Genomic DNA, 23,045 nt, shown 5'->3' with positions numbered 1-23,045 from the left:
TTCGTTTTATGTTTTAACGTCGTTCCTTACTTTCAGTTAAAAAACTTGTTTTTTTTATTTAATTTTTGAACGTTTTCGAATTAATGCAGGTTTTGATTTTGGCTAACCGTACATGAATAGTTAAAACAAAATTTTCATATTAATTTTGCTTTTATTTGGTAAATCGCTTTCTCGAAAGTTGTTTAATTTTATTTACGAACGTTTTTATCAATAATAAATATACGTAACTTACGAATTAACTTACGTAACGAACTTCTATATTCATATATTTTTATACGTATATAAGAGGTTCTCCCCCTAGTTAATACCTTGCTCTTTAAGCTGAAGTTCGAATTTTGTTCCAATTCTTTAAAAATGACCCCTTAATCCCAAATGCCGTTAATTAGAATAAATAGCTCTTATGAAAGTAATAAACAAATTTTGGCTTAAAGAGCGAGGTATTGACTAGCGGGTGAACCGAGTCATATAGCTAATATTTTCTGTTCGTTTTAAGTTTTGATGTTGCTCCTTACTTTCAGTTGAAAAACTTGTTGTTTTTATATTTAATTTCTGATTTTTTTTTAAATAATGATGGGAAATCCGGTGCCCCCTTCATAGCAATGTCCCTTCCCCCATGACAACTTCCTTCAGGGAAAGATCCTCCCATATAACCCCCGACCCACCCCAACTCCCCACAACCAGGAAAAATACCCCCTGAAAACGTCTTTATACTTCCCAATAACCAATACTATATGTTAACATTGGGTAAAAGTTAACTTTCAGCCATTCTCCCGGGGGCTTCGAGCGATTAAGTCATCCTAAAAGACATAATTATAATAGTTTCGACCATGCTGAACAAAAGGGTTATCTCAAAATTTTGATCGGGTGACTTTGGGAAAAAATGAGCGTGGGAGGGGGCCTAGTTGCCCTCCAACTTTTAATTTACGTTCCAGTGAGCCCTTCCAAGATATTCTAGGACTACTGGGTCGATACGATCACCCCTGAAAAAAAAAAAAAAAAAAAAAATCCACATTTTTGTAGATAGGTGCTTGAAACCTCTACAGCTCTCTGATACGCTGAATATGATGGTGTGATTTTCATTAAGATTCTATAATTTTTAGGGGGTCTTTACCCCTTTTTTCTAAATCAGCCAAATTTTCTCAGTTGCGTGGGTAAGATGGGTAAGAATAAACTTGATGAAACTTATATACTTGAAATCAGCATGAAAATCTGATTCTTTTGATGTATCTATTGGTATCAAAATTCCGTTTTTTAGAGTTTCGATTACCATTGAGTGGGGTCGCTCCTTACTTACAGTTCGTTACCACGAACTGTTTGATTATGCCAATGCCTCTTTAATTACAGCGCTCACTCTTGCTTCCTTTCTTATAACAGAGTTTAATTAAAGTTTTCCAAATTACTTTGCATGATGATACTTATTAGAGTAGAATACGCTAAAGATAAAGTTTCAGGAGAAGAAAAGTTTCGTTCTAAGAAGAGGAGAGAATACGTCGGGGAAGTGCTAAGCTAATTTAGCCCCCCCCCCCCTTAGCGAGGTTATAAGAACTGCTATACCCTAAGTTTGAGCTTGGTATTTCAGTGGATTGCAGATTCGACAAACCCTTTCAGAAAACAAAAGAGAACACGTTGTTTCTCACATCTAGGCGGTGTCTTTTCTACAGCACTACCGCTAAAGTCCTAAGTTCTGGAAAAAAGCCACGATCTACGGAACTTTGGTTACACTTGTTGCACAATGTAAAGTTCTCGGTAGTTTTGGTCCCATCAAATACGGTGAAAATATTATAGTTTATTCTAAAACTTTGGAACTGTCTAACTTAAATTTTTACCACAATTACACTAAATTGGAATTTAGTAAAATTTATATATCAGAATATATAAATTTGTAGGAACTTCCAGGAACTTTCTAACTTAAATTTGTAGCCCAACTACACTAAATTGGAATTTAGTAAACTCTATATATCAGAATATAAATTGGAATTGTAAAAAATAAGTTTACAAGTTGTCAAACATATCTACCATACTGTTAATTCAAATTATCACAAAAAATTTTTCCTTGTTTTCAATTAACAAAATATTTTCTGTTAACAGAAACTGATGTAAAGCTCCACCTCCCTAGCAGGGTCATTACTAGCCAAAATGTTTGGGGGGGGGGGGCAAGGGATTTTACTGACTGGCTGGTCATTTTTACCAACTGTTTTTTGCCAATGATTAGCATTTTGTCCGTTTCGAATACAATACGTAAAATCACTGAACGAGTCGGTAAACCGCTGCATTTACCGAACGAGATTCAGATTTCGGTGCATGTCATGTCGCTATTTTAATGATCTTTATTTAGCCAAATGGAAAATTGTGGCACCATCTGTAAACTCATGGCAGGAGTCGTTAAAACTGCTGCGTATACCGACCAATTTCAAACTTTCTGTAGATGATATGTCAGCATTTTTGTGGTCTTTATTTAACCAAACAAAAATCATGAAAAATCATGTTGCTTCACTTCACGATTTTACCGACTTATTTTTTGTACCGAGTGACCAAAACATTGCCCCCCCCCCGTACGTGATGGCCCTACACCCCGGTCTAGCTAAAATCAGGTCTTTGGTACCTGGATCGACCCTGTTTCTATCTAAAGTCGGGACAGATGTTTGCCAATTTCGATACCTGAGCAAGTTACAGGTTTCTAAAATCAGGAATGTGGATTGCTAATATTGGGCATTGGGGCTTAGGAAAATCAACACGGCAATGTAAATGGCATGATATTACATGCTTTTACTGTAATGCCGTTAACACTTGAATTGGAACGCTTGAAATGCCTAATTAAAATTCTTGAAATCCCCCAATTAACTGGGTTCTAGTAGAAAAATAATATATAACAAGGTTTGGGTTAGTTATGGTTCTCATTTAGTATGCCTTAGTAGATTTGATTAAGACCTGTAACCGGACTTTGATATATTTTATTCCGGTAAAAGTTTTGTTCCTTAGACCACACTGTTTTTCCATTTACGAAAAATTAAAAGAGAAAAACAGGTTTAATATAAATAATGGAGTGACGATAAAATAAAAAAAACAAACAATTAATTAATGTAAGATAATAAAAAAATTAATTAACAAAAATTATCCGAAAATATTATAAAGGTTGAGATGGCTAGGACATGTTCTGCGGATGAAGGATGACAGATTGCCAAAAATTATCTTTGTCGGCCAAACGTCTAGGGCCAAACGGAAAACAGGTTATCTCCAAATGGGGTGGGAGAGTGTCGTGTAGAAAGATTTCGGGGAAAACAGAACTTCGTGGGAGGTTGTAAAGAGGGAGGCTTTTAATGGATTGGGATGGAAGAGGAGCGTGCATATTTGTGTTGCCCCCAGGTGGCTTGGAGCTGCAGTTAGTTGTTAAATTAGTAAAATATAGGAGAAAAGACTAGGCAATTATATTTGTACAATTGGAAGATCAATTCCTATAGAATATCATAGAGCCCTCCTTCCAGAAGCATTGTGATCTATAAATGTAGATACTGTGCTTTTCACCCTATCCACCCTCAGAAACATTAAAATTTGTTAAGGGTTGGATTAAAGTAACATTTCAGTTGTTCCTCTCTTCTGAACCAAATGCCATAGTTACAAAATGTTTACGTTGTTACTTTAAGAGGCTTTGTATTTATGAGATTTTCAGAGTCACCTCCAGCTTAACTGCATCCCAGCCACTCTCCCCCTTATTGCCTGTATATAACCCTAGGTCAGCATTTCCCAAACTCCTTTGAATAGGACGAGATATGGGATTTCGAAATACATAGCAACCCACCTTATGCGAGAAAATAATTTAATTGCAATCAGTCTTTTATTGTTGAAATCCAACAATTTGAGAATTTGTTTTGCGCACAAAAGATCCCGAAATAATTATATGATAAATATACGTAATCGGAAAATTAAGAATTGTTTTCATTTTGAACATTATTAAATGAAGTAAACTTCTGTTTCCAAATATATTGCCCTTATAATGAAGGATACCATATTACAATTAGACATTCGGTGGTCATAGGTTAATTTTATTCTCACACTAGGTTTGACGTCCATAGCCTTGTTAACTAAGATTTCTCAATGCTTCATTTTAAATTTTATCACAAGAAAGATGTTTGTTGTACATATTTTTTTGAAGTACAAGTGGGAAAACAATCTTTAAACCGGAGCTTAGACTCGGAAAAATCCTCTTGAAGCTGATTTTGTTTTTAGATATATTTCTCCATTGTTGTAGTTTGTGGGTATTCATATGGAAATAGCCAATCTTCATCCCAAAAACAATCTTCATCTCAAAATGTACATTTTGAGTTCAAAAGCCATTCTGCATTAAAATACAAAAGCTGCTGCTTTTATATTCCTTCTGGTCAAAGTTTCTAATAATCCAAGTGCTAATTTATATAAAGCGGGACGCCGCTCATTTTTTTATAGGTTACAAAAATTAGCAAGCTGCTATCCAGCTTTATTTTCGTTTGGGTCCCCAAATTAACAAAATGCTATCTTAATTTTAGGTCAAACAGAACACTGATCTGGGTACCGGAAGCTAGATTTTCGTGAGAACCTCCATATTCCTCCATGTTTACAACAGAAAAAAAGAAACTATGAAAACTTCAATTAAGACAGCTGAAACGATACAAATGCATGATGAATATTTTAACTTCTTATCCAGAGTTCTGTTTCACGAATTTGCTCTTGTATTCTATTAACAAAAAAAATGCTTCAGGCATGAAATGAAAGAACAAATCTGTTTTCAATAAAAACAGTTTTTGAAGAGAATTCAGAGTGCTTGATATTATTTTTTCGTTATTACCGTCTAGTTGAAGTATTCAAGGCAAATAAAAGTGGTACGGGACAAGCTAAGACTCAATCTTACCGACTAAATCCCCTAGTTGGACATTTGATGGTAAGCCATGTGCCCTTGTATACTTCAGCAGTACCACCGATAGTAAGCAAAACCATTTTCTTGCTGGGTTTCTGGTGGAAAACATAATCTTTTCGGTTACCTTCTATTACCACTTCGTTTTTCAATGATTTCCTGTTTGAAATACAAAATAAATACACATATGAAATTTAGAATACACTCAACGTGCAACAAATAAACTTATTGTATCATTTATACCTGTACACTTGTTTCAACTTTGAAACAAAAAAATAGAAAGACATTTCCATTCCAACAAAATATAAATAACAAAATGCAAAAAAATAAAAACAACAAGCTTAAGAAATCTTAAAAATCCTGCATTACGGAAAAAAATTTACTTTTAACACTGTATAAACTTGAAGTATTTGTTCTTACTTTAATAGGGCCATCAGTTCCCAGTAAAATAATAGCATTGGGGAAGTTCAAGTTCTGTCATTTGGTGAGTTATATTTAATATTTATTTTAATCATACCACTTGTTTTTATTCATTTTTCTCATTTTATTATTCACCCGGACAGAATGCTTGTTCCCGTCGTAATTTTCATGATAGGCTACAAGCAAGTCTTGACTTTGTGACGAAAAAGTACCCAAATGTTGGCCTTTTTTTAGGACACACAAACAAACTGTCAGAATTATTTGTGGAAAGATCAAAAGCTTAGGCAAATTGTTATTTTCTCTCCTACCAAAGGTGGAACTAGTTTGGATGTTATTTGCACCAACCTTAAAACCTTTTACAATACTCCAACTATCCTTCCCCCTCTCGATGGTAGCTATCAATTTATGCTACAATTGAAATTACTGCTAGTTTTTAAAACAAATCATTCAGTTCATGAATTTTCGTACCGACCGATAACAAGTCATGCTCTTTTTGATTTTGAATCCTGAATTACATCTGAGAGTTGGGATGGTGTTGTATCGTGTGTAAACCTTAATTCAGATGTTAGTTTGTTTCAAACCAAATTATTGACAAATTACCAAAACAATTTCGCAAAGGTTACCAAGAAGGTATGTTTCCCAGATGAACCTTACATTAACGAAAAAACAAAAAGGCTAATCCATTTGAAACTAAACCTTTTTTTGCCTTGGAAAGAAAGATGATGCCTTAGCCCTCCGTAAAAAAAAATAAAGAAAGAAATAAGTCGTACTGCTCCTCATTATGGTAAGAATAGATTAAATTGCTTAAAACAGAGCAAACATCAGCAATGGTTTAAGAAAATGAAAGGAATAGGGGATTGCTCGTGCAAAGACCTTGATTTTATACTGGATGAACCGCCTGAACACATAGCCAATGATCTTAATAAACATCTAGTTAACATTGTGCGATCGTTCCACCCTCTATCAGAAAACCATCTAATCCCTTGAACTCTAAATGATAAAATCCCAGAAACTTCAGAGAAGGAAGTAATAAAAAAAATAAATACAGAAACGGAAAAAAACGGTAAATGTCCTATGTATATCCCAATTGATCTAATAAAAGCATTCCCTGATAAACTGTCAACACCCCATGTTAGTATTTTTAATGATATTAGTAATTCCGGATGTTACCGTTCGCGCTGGAAGCCCACATTACTTCAATCCAAAAGAGGGGAGGCCTGAACGATTTTACTGGAGTACAACCAATCATCTTGACCCTAGTTTTTTCAAAAATGTACAAGGGCTCCTTAGCTAATTGGTTAAAGGCAGAGATTCTTGAACTTATTAATATACAGCAGTTTGGAAACCTGAAAGAGATATCTACTTTGCACTATCTTGTTAGTCTTCTTGGCATCATTCTTAAAACCCTGAAAACCCTGATACCTGGTTGAATAGTTTATTAACTGATCTCCATAAAGCGTTCTACCTACTTGACCACAATATTCTCGTAAATAAACTACTGACAGAGTTTCAAGTGAGTCCTTTTTTAGTTAAAATTGTTGCCTCTTTTTTAACAAATCGTTCTCAAGTGCTTAAATATAAAAATATTTATTCCGATCCCCTTCCTATCTTTTGTGGGGTCCTTCAGGGAACCCTGATGGGTCCCATTTGATGGATCATAATGAGTAATAGCCTCATGACTGACCACAAAGGTCCGTGGAAGTATGTGGAGGACATGTCTGCACTTGAGGTTTGTTGACGAAATATTAAAAACTCAGTTATGAAATTACTCAACGATGTCACACAGGGAACTTCTTTGTCGAAGATGAAACTTAATGCTAATAAATCGTCAGTAATGACAGTTAATTTTTTAAAATCACCTCCTTCTTTCACAAACCCCATTCTTCCCAAAATCTCTGTTACATGAATTTAAATACTTGGGGTGACAATCCCTAATGACTTGAAGTGCAATGCCCATATCGAAAACATCCTGAAATACTCCGGCTGATCCCCCTAAAAAGAGACTTTATTCCCCTCCCCCTTAATGTCCCATTTCCTGTTGTGCCTAAAGTGAAAATGCTGGGAGTCATTTTCTCCAAAGACTGGACTTTTGTCGCACATGTTGACATTATAATTAGGAAGGGTAACACTTCCCTTCAAACACTTTCTAAAAGGCGTCGTTTCGGTTGCCATGTCAAGTCTCCTCCGCGCCTGAATTTGCTGTGTTCGGTCAGTCTTGGAGCATGCATGTCCTGTGTGGGGCCCTTCTGTAATACATACTGCTCACCTAATGCACGACCAAGAGTCAGTGCAGAAAATAGCAGTTAGGATGATCCTGGGATGTAGTGATATTCCCTACCAAGAAGCACTCAATACACTTGAAATCCAGTGCCTTGAGCAAAGGCTGAGTAATCTCATTATGAGATGGAAAAGCATTGCTGTCAAACCCAACCCACCGTGATATTCTCCCCGCAGATACCCCAACAAACAGAAAAACGAAACAAAAACTCAAACTGACACCTATACGTGCACGAACATACCGATATTTTAATTCATCTGTGCCATTTTTTACGTCTATGTTTAACATGTAACGTTGTAATGTTTATGTTTATCTATTTTTAACATCTAATGTTGTGCCATTTTTTTTACGTCTTTGTTTAACATGTAATGTTTTTGCAACTTTAAATTAGCCAAGAGCTAAGAAAGTTGTGTAATAGACCGTTCTCTTTCTCTCTCTTTTTCTCTCTATCTCCCTCTCCCCCTCTCTCTGTCTCCCTTTCTCTCTCTCTCTCTCTCTCTCTCTCTCTCTCTCTCTCTCTCTCTCTCTCTCTCTCTCTCTCTCTCTCTCTCTCTCTCTCTCTCTCTCTCTCTCTCTCTCTCTCTCTCTCTCACACATATTAGGCTATATCTACTGGTTATATTCAAACTCGCCAAGTTGGCCGCGAGAAGGAATTTTCTGTGCCTCCGTTTTGGTACTAAGACCCTGCCCGTTCCTCGATTACGTTCCCTCATCCCAGAGCCCTACCTTCCTGCCCGCAACACACCGTCCCATATAAAGTCCAAAAAAGTCCCCAGAGTGATTCTCGTCCCTACTAAACATGAAAAATGTTGCAAGAGTTTTGTTCTGAGTTTTTTTGAATTGTATAATACCCAGGAAAATATTCACTAATTCTATTTTTCCTTTTTTTATTTTTTTTTAGTTAAGTTTTGGCTCATTTTAAAAATGTATTTTGTACTGACGTAAGCATCAGCGAGGACAAAAGTTTTCGATACGATACATATGTACTAGTGCTATTTGTGACGTGAAATTCAAATTCGGCAACCGTGCTGTGAAGAATTTTTAAAAATTAAATTCTATTCTGTTCAGAAAGGGATATTTCTTTTTTTTTCTTTTTTAGAGAAGCAAGCTATCATTCAAGTTTTAGATCACACTTGTATTACTTACCTTTTTGCTTTGCAATCTCTTCGTAAGCAGGTCTCACTAGTTACTGGCTTCAGAAGTTTACAAAGAGATGTTGATGCACTTTTCCATGCATTCAGATCTGTGTAGAAGCCACATGTTACTTCTCGTTTGCGTATGCACTTCCGCCTCGATTTTTGACACTAAAAATAAGTAAACATAAATCCCATTCCATGCTGTTATTAAATAAAAAAAAAATCTTGAAAAAAATAGCAATAATATCTTGTGGACCTATCACAGTTTTTTTCTGGTTACTCATTTTTTTTTAATGCCTCATTACTTTTGATCAGACTATTTTTCAACTGGATATCTTCAACTAATAAACTTTTCAAATTTGAAATTTGAGAGAAGTCTTGTTTACTTTTGCAAATCTTAGCAAAACGGATGAATAAATATAAAACAAAAAAAAACAGCCAACTGTAAAATACAAGCTGCAAGAAATAGCGTAAGGAAAGTCTGTCGTTTTGATGAATCCCTGTTCATAAAAACCTGTCTTAACTTTAAGGACACCCTAGAGGGTCAAACATTTTGATCAAAATCTCCTGTCAATCAATTGATTAAAGCATGATTGACCGTCTAGGAACCAGTTGAGTCATTCAAATTTTCTATCAATCACCATCAACGCTTGACTCAAGCGTCAAACAGGTTCCTAGATGGTCAATTGTGCTTTAATCTATTGATTGACAGAAGCAAAATGATTGACCGTCTAGGGTGTCTTTTAGGCTGTTAACCAAATAAACATGTAAAGATAATTGCACCAGTTGTCTTATTTTGTTTATTCTAATATATTCGCTAAAGCTCTCCCTACGTCTACAGATTACTAATTATTTGTTTTTCTAATTTTAAAACGACACTTACATTGGACCAGTTTCCAACGCGCCATTCGGGCTGACATTCTTCAATATTGCAAGTCTGTGATCTTGATGGTGCTGGAGACGCACACTTTTCCTCAGGAACTTCAACGCTTATGCCTTCTGCAATGTCCTGAATACAAGTTACCTAGGAAATAAAGTTTAGTAAAATAAACATCTAATAATTAAAATGCTTGAAAAACATCAACCAGCAATAATTAGATTATCATCTATTTCAAAACATGCAAAATATTGCCTAATTTATTTACAAATAAATGTCGATCAATTTTATGTCTATGTGCAAACATAGATATAAAACATCAAATTTTTGTGCAAACATAATTATATCATATGTTTTAACAAATAATTATTATTTGAGGATCTCGTCTAAAATGAAAGAATCAGTTGAGAAGTGTACAGATCAGAGTCGTTCAAAAATATTTTTAAAATGAATAAGATTGAACTTATGTTACAACTTTAGCACTGATCGAAAAAGGAATATTGGCCACCTACCTGGAACGTTCGGCCTTGTTTCTCTCAAAGATGGTACATCACTCAGAAAACCGCTTTATGATTGTAAATCGGCAAATGACAGACATTGTATAATTAAGGAAAACTATTTACTCCTAATTTAACAACATTTTCCATTTTTAGAACTTTTTTTGTGGCTGTAAATTTGTTGTATAATTTATATTATTACCATCCAACCAGGTCTGTTGATTAAGTAACACGTTGTCTATTGCTGATGTGCTAGTAGAGATATAAATCTGACGCAGATTTCACTGCAAAAAAAAACGCAGAATCTTCGATAGTATCAAATTTTGCTTGGTTTTCACAAGGCTTTAGGTTAGCCTAATTTAAAATAGATTTTATTATTTCACACTTACATTTCTTTCTTGAATTCCAGATCCACAAGTCACTGAGCACAGACTGTAATTACTTGTTTTCCATCTTGGAGGACATGGTCTAGAGTTGCATATATGGTAGACATCCGGTGGCTTTTCTTCACCACATAGCTCCTCATTCACTGTTACATTATTCGGAAGCTTTACGCAAGAGTAAAGTAAGTGATGAACTCCTGTAAAAATCAACTTACAATCAGTCTCGTTAGTTGACTAAAACAGTAGCCTATTTATCTAAACATTCCTTGTTTAATCCTTATAATTATTTCTATCGTGTTAATTAAATTAAAAAAGTTATATTAAAAAAGTTATTTAAAGAAAGTTATAATTAAATTAAACTAAAAAACGTGTTAGTTAAAAAAGTTATAATTAAATTCTATCGTTACCCACACACTTGCGTTAACTTAGCAGTAAACTAAAGAAAAAACTAAGGTTTATTCGAAAAGCAAAGAGTGAATTTAAGACGAGTTAGAATAGTTTGTACGTGGTATGCGATGAAAAATAATATTTGTTAACGCTAAAGGCCTTGGGTTGTGGTTAACACATAAAAATACTACAACATAAAATTTATAAAACACACCCTAAAATCCAAATCAAAAATCAAAAAATTCCAGAAAAGGTCCCCATGTGCCATACCTGTGCCCACCATCTTTCCTAACTTTTTAAACTTCATTAAACTACTGTCACTTGTTCTAAAATTTAACCCCTCAAAAATCTCGTCTCTCAGCCCATTTAATTCTTACAAAAATAAATTAATTAAATATCTTCCCCATATCCACACATTGGGCCAAAAAACGGACCTACCTTTGACGTCACCTTTCCTAAATTCTTTCTTTTATCACAAAGAGGTAATACTATCCCCTTAACACTATTATCCACTGTAGCTCGACCCAATTCATTCTTGCCTTAGAATGAAGTTCCTCTCTCATGCTCCTTAATTTTAGTGTATAGAGAGGAAGAGAGAGACTATGGTGCTGCTACCTCATTGTGTCATTTCCGGAGTTCCTGCTTCTCTGAAATAATCCTTACTTTTTTGCTACCAGCCTCCCCCCTCTTCTAGACCTAATGCTTTCCCATTATTCTAAAGCCTAGATACTCCAAAACTTAATAAAATCAATCTGATATGGTAGTTTGTTTGAAGAACCTTTCAAAACAAGGTTTTAGTCTTAGAATTCTGTTTCCTATCTCTCAAGCATTCTTGGTATACTGTCTTAGGCTATCTCCTTGTAGAAACATTAGTACCTCACAATGTATAACCATGCTAATTAGTTTACTTACTCATACACTGATCAACCTCAAATCGCCTTATTAAACTAACCCATTGCACTTTTCGTTTAGACTAAACAATTTCGTAAGAAAACTTAACTAAATCCTCTCCAACTTTTCCTCTTTCGGTTTAATTATCATTAAAATGAAAATATAAATTAGTGTAATTCAAGGAATCCGGCCAAGAAAGAAGAATTGGAAAGCAAGTACAGGCAGCAAGAAACACTGAATTCATCCTTAAATTGAGCAAAACTTACCACAAATAAGTCTGTTGTGAACACCCCCTCCTTTATAACCAAAAAAGACTAGCGTCATTTTAAATGGCATAAAGGTCACCCAAGTGGATGATGGTGACTGAGCACGTTTTAAGCGGTCGTCCCTGGCGATCGTTGTTTCCAAGTGGAGAGAGAAAGAAAAGGTGCCTTAGACGTAATACTTGTCTATTGAATATAGACGTAATACTTGTCTATTGAAACCCATATGTATGTGCATGCATGTATGTGTGTGTATATGTATCTATGTATATGTATATATATATCGTATCTATGTATATATATATATATATATATATATATATATATATATATATATATATATATATATATATATATATATATATATATATATATATATATATATATATATATATATATATATATATATAATTTGGTCTTCGCATCCTCCTGAGTGGAAACCAGAGTAATTTGGATTCAAATATGTTTAAATAGCTAGTAGCTTTTCTTTTAGTGCGCTTCAGACTTCGTTTATTTTATTTAAATTTGTGGTAATGGTAATACAGTAAGTTATATCATCTATACACTATCCTTTTTACAAGGCCAAATATCTTCAAAAACTTTTGAAAGATTCAAAATTTCAAGACGCGTAAACTAAACTTTATGAGAAATGGGAAAAAATTCAACACATAAGAAATATAACAAACAATATGTAACCTAACATGAAAATACAAACAATTTTCAACAAATGAATAAAGAAAAAAGAGAAATCAAATAAAGAAAGTAATGACAAATATCAAGGCTTCAAATTTTATTAGAATGCTCTTAATTTAAAATGGATTTCTCTATACACAAACCTGACGTATGCCTACCTCCAGGCGGAATCAAACAGTTCGTGGTAACAAACTGTAAGTAAGGAGGGACTGGTTCAATAGTGACCAAAAATCTAAAAACGGAATTTTAATATCAATAGATACGTCAAAATAATCAGCTTATGCTGATTCCAAATATATAAAGTTAATCAGGTTTAGTGTTACCCATCAAAAGTAACGAGCCTGAGAAAATTTGCCTGATTCCTGAAATAGGGGAGAAACACCCCCTAAAATTTAAGGAATCTTAATAAAAATCTCGCCATTATATTCAGCGTACCAGAGAACCCTACTGTAGAAGTGTCAAGCTCCTATCTGCAAAAATGTAGAATTTTGTCATTTTTGCCAAAAGACAGATCACCGATGCGTGTTTATTTGTTTTTTTTTATTGTTTTTTTTTCAGGGGTGATTGCATTGTAATAATAGTCCTAGGAGATTGAGAGAGGGTGCATTCGAACGGAAATTAAAAGTTCTAGCGGTCTTTTTTAGTGACCAAAAATATTTGAGGGCAACTGGCCCTTACCACGCCCATTTTCCCCCAAATTTATCTGATAGAAATTTTGAGATAGCCATTTTGTTTAGTATAGTTAAAAGATCAAATAACTATTTCTTTAGGTGTAAAATGATCCCCCACAGTCCCTGGGGAGAGGCCTGTAAGCTATGAAGTTGTCCCATTGTTTTACGTATAGTATTTGTTATTGGAAAGTATATGGACATTTTTTTTGGGGGGGGGGATTGAGCGTTGTGCTTAGACTGGATATCTATAGAGAGAATCTTCCATCGGAGAAGAAATTTCTGGGGGGTGAATTATCGAGGAGAAATGTTACACTGGAGGGTTTGACAGAATTACCCTACGAAATTCTTTTTTATTGTCTTACATTCTCTTTGTCAAATTTTTCATGTGAAGATGTTCCCGGAGAATTATCCGGGGGCAATTTTCCGCGTGTTTTGATTCCAAGGAAGTCATTTCCACGGAAGGGGGCATTTCTGGAGTGATTGTGAAACTGATTAGAGATTAAAGTCTTATTCAAATGCCAAGGAGAATTTTTCAGGGTGAGCGAGGGGGATTCTAAGCGAAGATGGAACTGTCTGTGGGGAATTTCACGGGAGGGGTGCACTTTATGTTGTATGACATTTCCACGAAGGAGATTTCCGCGAGGGGGAGGGGTTTATTTTATAGGGGCTGAGCCAGATTTACCAGTATTAGTTGAAAAACGAACAGAAAATATTCCATATATGAAGGGTTGCCCCCTCCTCAAAACCTTACTCTTTACGCTAAAGTTCGATTGTTTGTCCCAGTTTCTTAAGAACAGCTACTGAAACACGAGGGCAATTTAATTAGAATAGGAAGTTCTTTTGTTTAAAGTGCTTGCAGCTTTAGCGTAAGCGGCAAGGTATTGAGGTGGGACAACCCTTCATGTACGGAAGAAATCCGCCGAAATATATATGCAAATTTTGTTTTAAGTTTTCATGATTAGTGAACAAAATTCAAACCTGCATTAGTTGAAAAACTTTCAGAAATTGAATAAAAAAGCAAGTTTTTTAACTGAAAGTAAGGAGCGACATTAAAACTTAAAACGAACAGAAATTATTCCGTATATGAAAAGGACTGTCCCATCCTCAACGCCTCGCTCTTTACGCTAAAGTTTGACTCTTTATCACAACTCTACTTTTTAATACAATAAATACTTTATCGTAAAGAGTGAGGCGTTGAGGAGGGGACAGCCCCTTTCATGTACGGAATAATTTCCGTTTGTTTTAAGTTTTAATGTCACTCCTTACTTTCAGTTAGAAAAACTAATTTTTTCATTATTTAATTTTTAAGAAGAAAAGCGTGTATATATACATTGTATGAAATTAGAAAAAAAACAGGCTTACCTCCGAGACATGATGCTGAACACTCTGAATATCCTGACGCTTTCCATTCATAGATTGTTACTTCTGAACTGTGTCTGTCAAGTAGATTTTCTAAGAGAATAGGTGGTTCGACCTCATCAGATTCATATTCATATTCGGAAGAATCATAGCTTTCTAGGACATCATTTGTCTCAACGTTGGAATAAAATGGAGACATTAACCTATAAACATAATTTTTAGTCATTCAAGATTGCCCTTACTTCTGCCCGTATCATAGGAAGGACGAAGATTTAGATCACTGCATGTGTGTGAGTTTAGTTGTCTGAGCTATCTAACCACACATATCTAACATATGAGTTTAAGGTACAAAGTACCTTACTCAGTTTGACAAGTAACTTCGGAGTCAAATATATTTTACAGGATAATGACTGCAAAAAAGAAGAGGGCCATAGCAACAAATGAAGTGGTTTTTGACAATGAATAAGTCAATTGTCAGTTTTCTATATAATTTTAGTAAAACCAACTGCAGGGGGTATCCAGTATGGGGACTGAGGGATTTGAGCCCCCCCCCCTCCTGAAATTTTTGTCCAGCTCATAAAAAGGTAACATTACGTATACAAATAAATTTTCGATGCTTTCTTTAAAGTTTGTTGTAAACCAGCCCCCCCCACCCTGAAAAAAATATTCCCTTCAGAAAAAAAGAATCCAGGCTACGCCCTTGCTCAATTGTATTCACATGAAACAAGATTTACAATACCTTAACATTTCAACCGGTTCTTTCAAAGTGTTGAGCAGCCTCAGGGGTCTTCCCAATCGTTTACATTTACAATGTTTACTTAGAACCACATTTATTTGACACTTACTTATATTATTTCTTAGATCCTTCGAAGTTTCACATTCTCACTTCGATTGAAAGAAACTTGTATACATGCAGTCACACATTGAAAATGAATATGGGAAATCTATGTTCTGACATTTGCAATAAATTTGCTTCTTTCGCCAAGAAAAAAAAAATCTTATAAATATAGGGAGTGTGACTTCTGTGCTTGGGCAAAAAAAGACCATTTTGGCAATGATATTCTTCTTTTTACACCCTTTTGTCTACGGTAAAATTTGTCAAAATTACACCTATAAGAAACACTGACTCACCAGATTTGCATTTTAAAGATGGAAAAGAAACTAACAAAAATAAAATTAATTGTGGTAAATTCATGGATAATAAAAAAAAATATTAATAAATTTTAAACTATAACAACAATAAAAAACAATTAAAAAAAAAACACACAACACAAAAACATACCACAAAAAAAATTAAAAATGGTAATGTCAACTGTGATAAAATAAAAATCAGAAACGCCAAAAACAAAACAAAGAACAAAGAAAATGAGAGGTAAACAAAGAATTGAAAACAACATGGTCATAAATTATTAATATTTGGAGATATACATGGAAAATAACATTTATTCATATCTTGAGATAAAGGAAAGAGTTGTCAATCAATGTTACAGATAGTAATTGTTGAATCAAGACCTGTCACTTTGGACGCTAGGTTACACACACAGTGTTATTCCCTTGGGTAAAAGATACCAAAAAAAATGCAAAGGTTTTACCAGGATCCTATTGGGTCAGCAACAAGACAAAACATCTTTTAAATTTTATAACTAGGGATAGGAGTTTAAAAAACTGAATGTAGAGTTATCTGAAACTTGAAAGAAACTTGAAAGAAACTTGTATACATGCAGTCACACATTGAAAATGAATATGGGAAATCTATGTTCTGACATTTGCAATAAATTTGCTTCTTTCGCCAAGAAAAAAAAAATATTATAAATATAGGGAGTGTGACTTCTGTGCTTGGGCAAAAAAGACCATTTTGGCAATGATATTCTTCTTTTTACACCCTTTTGTCTACGGTAAAATTTGTCAAAATTACACCTATAAGAAACACTGACTCACCAGATTTGCATTTTAAAGATGGAAAAGAAACTAACAAAAATAAAATTAATTGTGGTAAATTCATGGATAATAAAAAAAAGATATTAATAAATTTGAAACTATAACAACACTAAAAAACAATTAAAAAAAAAACACACAACACAAAAACATACCACAAAAAAAATTAAAAATGGTAATGTCAACTGTGATAAAATAAAAATCAGAAACGCCAAAAACAAAACAAAGAACAAAGAAAATGAGAGGTAAACAAAGAATTGAAAACAACATGGTCATAAATTATTAATATTTGGAGATATACATGGAAAATAACATTTATTCATATCTTGAGATAAAGGAAAGAGTTGTCAATCAATGTTACAGATAGTAATTGTTGAATCAAGACCTGTCACTTTGGACACTAGGTTACACACACAGTGTTATTCCCTTGGGTAAAAGATACAAAAAAAAATGCAAAGGTTTTACCAGGATCCTATTGGGTCAGCAACAAGACAAAACATCTTTTAAATTTTATAACTAGGGATAGGAGTTTAAAAAACTGAATGTAGAGTTATCTGTTAAGCTGAAGACGTTGGCTTGGATTTTTATTGAAACTGAATCATATCTCACTGATTGATAGGTGATCAATAAAGGAGTCATCGATTGATTTACCTTACTTTGAAAGAATTATCAGATAATATCAGCATAAATTGTAGCATATCAGTTCAATGAAATTAGATTGAGTGTATAAAATTGAAAGAAAGAACTGCTGAAAGTTCACAAAATTTTGGTTTCCTAAAGTTATAATTATAAAAGAGAGTTATTTAAAATATAATCTTTTCTCGGTAAAAGGCTACTGACATTCTAGCTTTTAGAAGGTCCTTACTCTTGACTGGTGGTGGTAACCTTACTGTTGATTGTGGTAATTTCTACTTTTTTCAATTTTTTTTTGTTTTGTTTTCATTATTAAGGTTAATTTTTTGCCATTCAGATTTCCTTTATTCATTAGTAGCAATTTTTATCTTTTCCAAGTTTTATTTATGGTATAAGTTATTTTCGCTCCTTTTACGTTTTAAGTTGTTTTTCATTTTATCTTTATTTTGAATTTCTTTTGGTACGTTTTCTAATCAATTTGTATACATTCGTTGTTAAATTGACAGTTTTATCATAATTTATGCCTAAAATTATAAGTTAATTAATTTTAATTCTAAAATAAAATTATTATTAAATTATAAAATTAATTATTCAAACATCCATCTCAATACTATCTGAAGATTTTAACTTAATACTTTTAGTTGTTCCTGATATGTTGCATCCCCCCCCCCCAACATTCCCTTAAAATTTTGACTTATTAGCCTTAGTACTTCCTAGGGTAATGCAGATGCACCAGTTGCAAATAACTCTGGTATAAATCCGGTTACCAATAAATTATCATTTACACCCACGAAATAGAGTAATCCACAATAATTTTATTTTACAATAATTTCTATATAAACCACGTATTATGCAAAAATGATACTTGTGAAGTAAAATAAACAAAGAAGAGAATGCGCTACACACATGAAATACATGACAAATTGAAAACAAAGCACCTTTGGATTATGCCATTTACAAAAATTGTCGATTGATGGTTGTTACCATCATTAGTTGAATTGGTCTTTCGATAGTTTTGCTATTTAGTAATTTAGCCAACTGCTGTCTATGAAAACTTGGTCCTGTGCATTACTTTTCTTAGGATACCAAGAACCCTGCTTCATCTAGAATTGTCAGCTACTTTCATGTCCTTTCCATTGCCTTTCTTTTAGGCAATTCTACTTCGGATTTTTCTTAGCTGGGTATAGTAAAGAACGAACCCCAGTTGCAACTGACGTTATCATATAATTATATTATGGAGGCATTAATGGTTATAATCTACGATTATAACGTCTATACAATGATACCATCTCTAACGAAGATGTATTCTATAACGAAGATGTATTTTTGGTCACAAAACCAATTTCATTTTTAATATGATGTTTTCTTGACTGCAAACACACATAAACGTAATAATTTCCTTAAAATGAGCCTTTAAACAGCTCTCTATGACTTTCTAGTACCCCACTATCAGTAAAGGAAAAAAAAATGAAAAAAGGAACACATCAGTGCTACCTATGCAAGAAAAGTGATTTTCTTTGTTGTCCAGGCCAGGGGATATTTTTCGAATTTCCCTTAAATTTGTTTTCGAAATAAAATTTTACCATTAGGACTAATTTAGATAAAAATTACCATTCCTGAATGAGCAAAAATATCCTTTTGTTCTTACTTGCCAGATTTTTTGTTTTTTTTAAAGGGGTTTTTAATTTTTGGTTACTATAGGCCTTAATTCGTCCTTTGTCAGGTTTCAGCTACCTCTTCAACCATGATACTCTATATCAAACAGTTCGTGGTAACGAACTGTAAGTAAGGAGCGACCCGGCTCAATGGTAACCGAAACTCTAAAAAACGGGATTTTGATACCAATAGATACATCAAAAGAATCAGATTTTAATTCTGATTTCAAATATATAAGTTTCATTAAGTTTAATCTTACCCATCAAAAGTTACGTGCCTGAGAAAATTTGGCTGATTTTCGAAAAAAGGGGTAAAGACCCACTAACAGTTATAGAACCTTAATGAAAATCACACCATAATATTCAGAGTATCAGAGAACCCTACTGTAGAGGTTTCAAGTTCCTATCTACAAAAATGTGGAATTTTACATTTTTTGGCAGAAGAAAGATCACGGATGCGTGTTTATTTGTTTGTTTGTTTGTTTTTTTTGTTTGTTTTTTTTTCCCCAGGGATGATCGTATCGACCCAGTGGTCCTTGAATATCGTGGGAGGGCTCATTTTAACTGAAATTAAAAGTTCTAGTGCCCATTTTAAGTGACCAAAAAAAATGGAGGGCAAATAGGCCCCCTCCCACGCTCATTTTGTTCCCAAAGTCACCTGATCAAAATTTTGAGATGACCATTTTGTTCAGCATGGTCAAAAATATGATAAAAATGTCTTTTAGGATGACTTGATCCCCCAAAGTCCCCAGGGGGAGGGCTGAAAGTTATGAACTTTACTCAATGTTAACATATAGTATAGGTTATTGGGATGTATACAGACTTTTTCAGAGGAGATTTTTTCTGGTAGGTGGGGGAAGGAGAGGGTCGGGGGCTATATGGAAGGATCTTTCCATGAAGGAAGTTTTCATGGGGGAAGGGACATTGCTATGAAGGGGGCGCCGGATTTCCCAGCATTATTAAAGAAAAAGATCAGGAATTAAATAAAAAAAACAAGTTTTTCAACTGATCAACTGATTGTGATTAAGAGGTCATTTTTAAAGAACTGGAAAAAAATTTCGAACTACAGTTTAAAGACTAAAGGTATTGACTAGGGGGCGAACCCCCTAATATACGTGTTAAAAATTTATGAATATAGAAGTTCGTTACGTAAGTTAATTCTAAGTTACGTATATTTATTACTAATAAAAACGTTCGTAAATAAAATTAAACAAGTTTCGAGAAAGCCATTTAACCAAATATAATATGCAAATTTTGTTTTAATTATTCATGTACGGTGAGCAAAAATCAAAACCTGCATTAATTCAAAAACGTTCAAAAATTAAATAAAAAAACAAGTTTTTTAACTGAAAGTAAGGAACGACGTTAAAACTTAAAACGAACAGAAATTATTCCGTATATGAAGGGGCTGTCCCCTCCTCAACGCCTCTCTCTTTACGCTAAAGTTTGACTTTCTCATAACTCTATTTTTTTAAACAATAAAAAAAATTTAGCGTAAAGAGAGGGGCGTTGAGGAGGGGACAGCCCCCTTCATATACGGAATAATTTCTGTTCGTTTTAAGTTTTAACGTCGTTCCTTACTTTCAGTTAAAAACTTGTTTTTTTTTTATTTAATCTAATCAAAATCAGCGCAAAGAAGAGCAATATTCGTCACCATGTATTTATCATATCTCCTAAATTTTTAATATAATTTCAAATAAAACATGCGTTACTACCTTAAGGTTTTAAAGCTCTGAATAGAACAATTGTTTTGACCTCTTACTAAACAAGGGATTGGAAAAAAAATTAAGGCATTTATTCATAAAAAGTTTTTTTATAGACTGATAATCAAAAAAAAAAAAAAAAAAAAAAAAGAAGGTGTTTACACTTGCTTAATACTGACAATGAAGACAGCAAGTTTACAAAAAAAGAAAAAAAAAGATAATAATTGAAAAACTGAAAAAGAATTGATGAAAGCTGCCACGTCTTTCATACTGCAATTGCAAAGAGGCATTTAAGCTGGAAAAATTAATTGCACGCAATACCTTGACATTGAACATGGCGACATAAAACATAGTTCTGACGTAGCTGGTCGCTCACCACTACATTCTGACTCAAGAACCTTTACATATTTTTTTGATGCAGATAAATAGAACTGACAGTTTACTTCTCGACTTCTGATTCCTTCGCCACAAGTTACTGAACATGGGGCCCAAAGATCAGGAATAAATCTGAAATAAACGAACAAGAAATATTACGGTATTTTTTTTTTGGTGGTAAAAAAAAATAATTCAATGTTTACTTTCCTTGAGTTTCTAAGGGGGCCCAATATGTTCCATAAAGTCACAATCATTTTCACAATGGGACAAATAATGCGCTTGCGAAATACCATTGCGCACCCGTATGTATGATGGGTATTATAAACTGTACCAAAAGCGCAAAGATAACATGACATAAGTTTCAACTAATCAGAAGCCTTTTCCACTGACGCAAAGTTATTGAAAGGTAAAACGGTATTTTATGTCTTTAGTCAAAATGTCACCGACATCCAATGAAAGCCACTCTTTTTGTAGAGTAAAATCTAAATTTTAAGGTCTTTTTGGTTCAAAAATGGCACTTCTGGCACAGATCATAACACCCCCCATGCATGTACACATGCACTGACAGTACGCTAGCGCACTAGTTCAAAATAATAAAACTTGGGTGTGAAGCAAATGCAATATTTGGATCACATTCAACTCCCTGTTATTGTTCATAGCTTTTACCAAAAACTTAGTATATTATTCATTATGAATACGTCTTAAAATGACTAATTGGTCTTATAATGGACTTTTAAACTAATGGAAAACCTTATATATTATGTACTCAACACTGAAGCTTCATTTCACTATACAGTGAGAATTGGGCAAAGAGAGCCAGCGCCTTTGCACAGACCTCAACGTAGAAATTTATTAGGTGCATTTGAGGTCCCAGTGATTATTAACGGCGCAGTATTTGATATTCACTGGCATTCCTTTACAATATCCTTAGGATATTCGAATGACATTCAAACAATTCTTGAAACGCAGACATAGATCTCAAATCTGTCATGTAACAAAACCAGTTAGTTTTTCTTTCTACTTTGTCCTTCGTCAGCTTAAAAAATTCATAAACTTTTATTCACCTGTTAAAATAACAGAACAAGGACGCTAGGAACCAGCTAAAAATGAGTTCATGTGACAGAATCAATTTGGAATGAAAAATCTTTGGAACAATTAGTTGTGGATCGACAAGAGAATCTTTGTTTGGATAGGAGCAGAAAACTGGAGCAAGAATTTGTAATTTAGACAAGGACAAATTAAATAATAAAGAGAGATGGTTCCTGGATAAATATTAATCTCTCTCCCTTGGTTCAATATCCCGCATAATAATAGCTTTGAGTGTCAACGCAGGGGATTTCAACTTGTTTTGTCAAAAAAAAAAAGAAAAACAAATTATATTAAGTAGACGTGATTTGGGAAGTCAACATTTAACGATAGCAGCTAGGAACTGAAGAGGGGGACACCTCAGGACCTATTTAATAGTCTGTGCTCGCTTTAAGTCTAAACGCTTCGCCTTAATTCTATTTGATTTTTTTTCTGTTGAATTTGTATACCATATTCAGGATTAGTGACAACGTTTTGATGTTCAGACCACTCTTGGTCTGTTAAAAATAATCATTTTCGAAAAAAAGGGTTAACTTTAATCTCTTCGTCCTCGTATTGTTATCCAAAATGTGTTCATCGAAATGTGTTCCCGGCTTATCTAAAATGTGTTCCTAAAGATAAGGGAGGCTATAGATGAAATTTTACTTCAATTTTTATCTGAAAAATTTTATTCAAGGACATTTTGAAAATATGGTCCAGAAAATGTATTTCTGAGCATTCAGATCCCCCTCCAACAAAAAGATATACTGATACACCACGAACAGTTGGTTTGAACCTATGTAATACTCCATAAATGGTGGTATTACTGTGAAAAAGGTTTCTAATAGCCACTCATTTGGTGCATCATATAGGCCTATGCATAGGAGAGGACAAAAACGAACAAAGATGAAAAGGATTTTTTTTTTCAATGAAAGTGAA

General features: G+C 33.8%; 1 protein-coding gene across 3 annotated transcripts in view; it reads right to left on the bottom strand.

Moving 5' to 3' along the window:
• LOC148942708 (protein madd-4-like) overlaps positions 1-23,045 on the bottom strand; it is a 305,059-nt gene that overhangs the window by 117,076 nt on the left and 164,938 nt on the right. For 2 of the 3 annotated variants that reach the window (XR_016143070.1, XM_089102253.1), the window contains exons 10-15: positions 20,988-21,173; positions 14,744-14,943; positions 10,483-10,673; positions 9,603-9,743; positions 8,730-8,887; positions 4,883-5,044 (exon numbers count right to left, since the gene is read on the bottom strand). Coding sequence is in view for 2 of the 3 variants with exons in the window: in XM_089102253.1 (XP_088958379.1) it covers positions 4,883-5,044; positions 8,730-8,887; positions 9,603-9,743; positions 10,483-10,673; positions 14,744-14,943; positions 20,988-21,173 (1,038 nt within the window). In the remaining variant the exon portion in view is untranslated. The remainder of the gene's footprint in view (positions 1-4,882; positions 5,045-8,729; positions 8,888-9,602; positions 9,744-10,482; positions 10,674-14,743; positions 14,944-20,987; positions 21,174-23,045) is intronic. The other variant, XM_089102254.1, reaches the window with a different exon arrangement.

Source organism: Artemia sp. Qi Xiang Cuo, chromosome 16 (genome assembly GCF_049724085.1).
Source record: "Artemia sp. Qi Xiang Cuo chromosome 16, ASM4972408v1, whole genome shotgun sequence".
Classification (NCBI taxonomy): Eukaryota; Metazoa; Arthropoda; class Branchiopoda; order Anostraca; family Artemiidae; genus Artemia; species Artemia sp. Qi Xiang Cuo.
The sequence above is the reverse complement of the archived record's forward strand: the minus strand, read 5'-3'. Positions and strand labels throughout refer to the sequence as shown.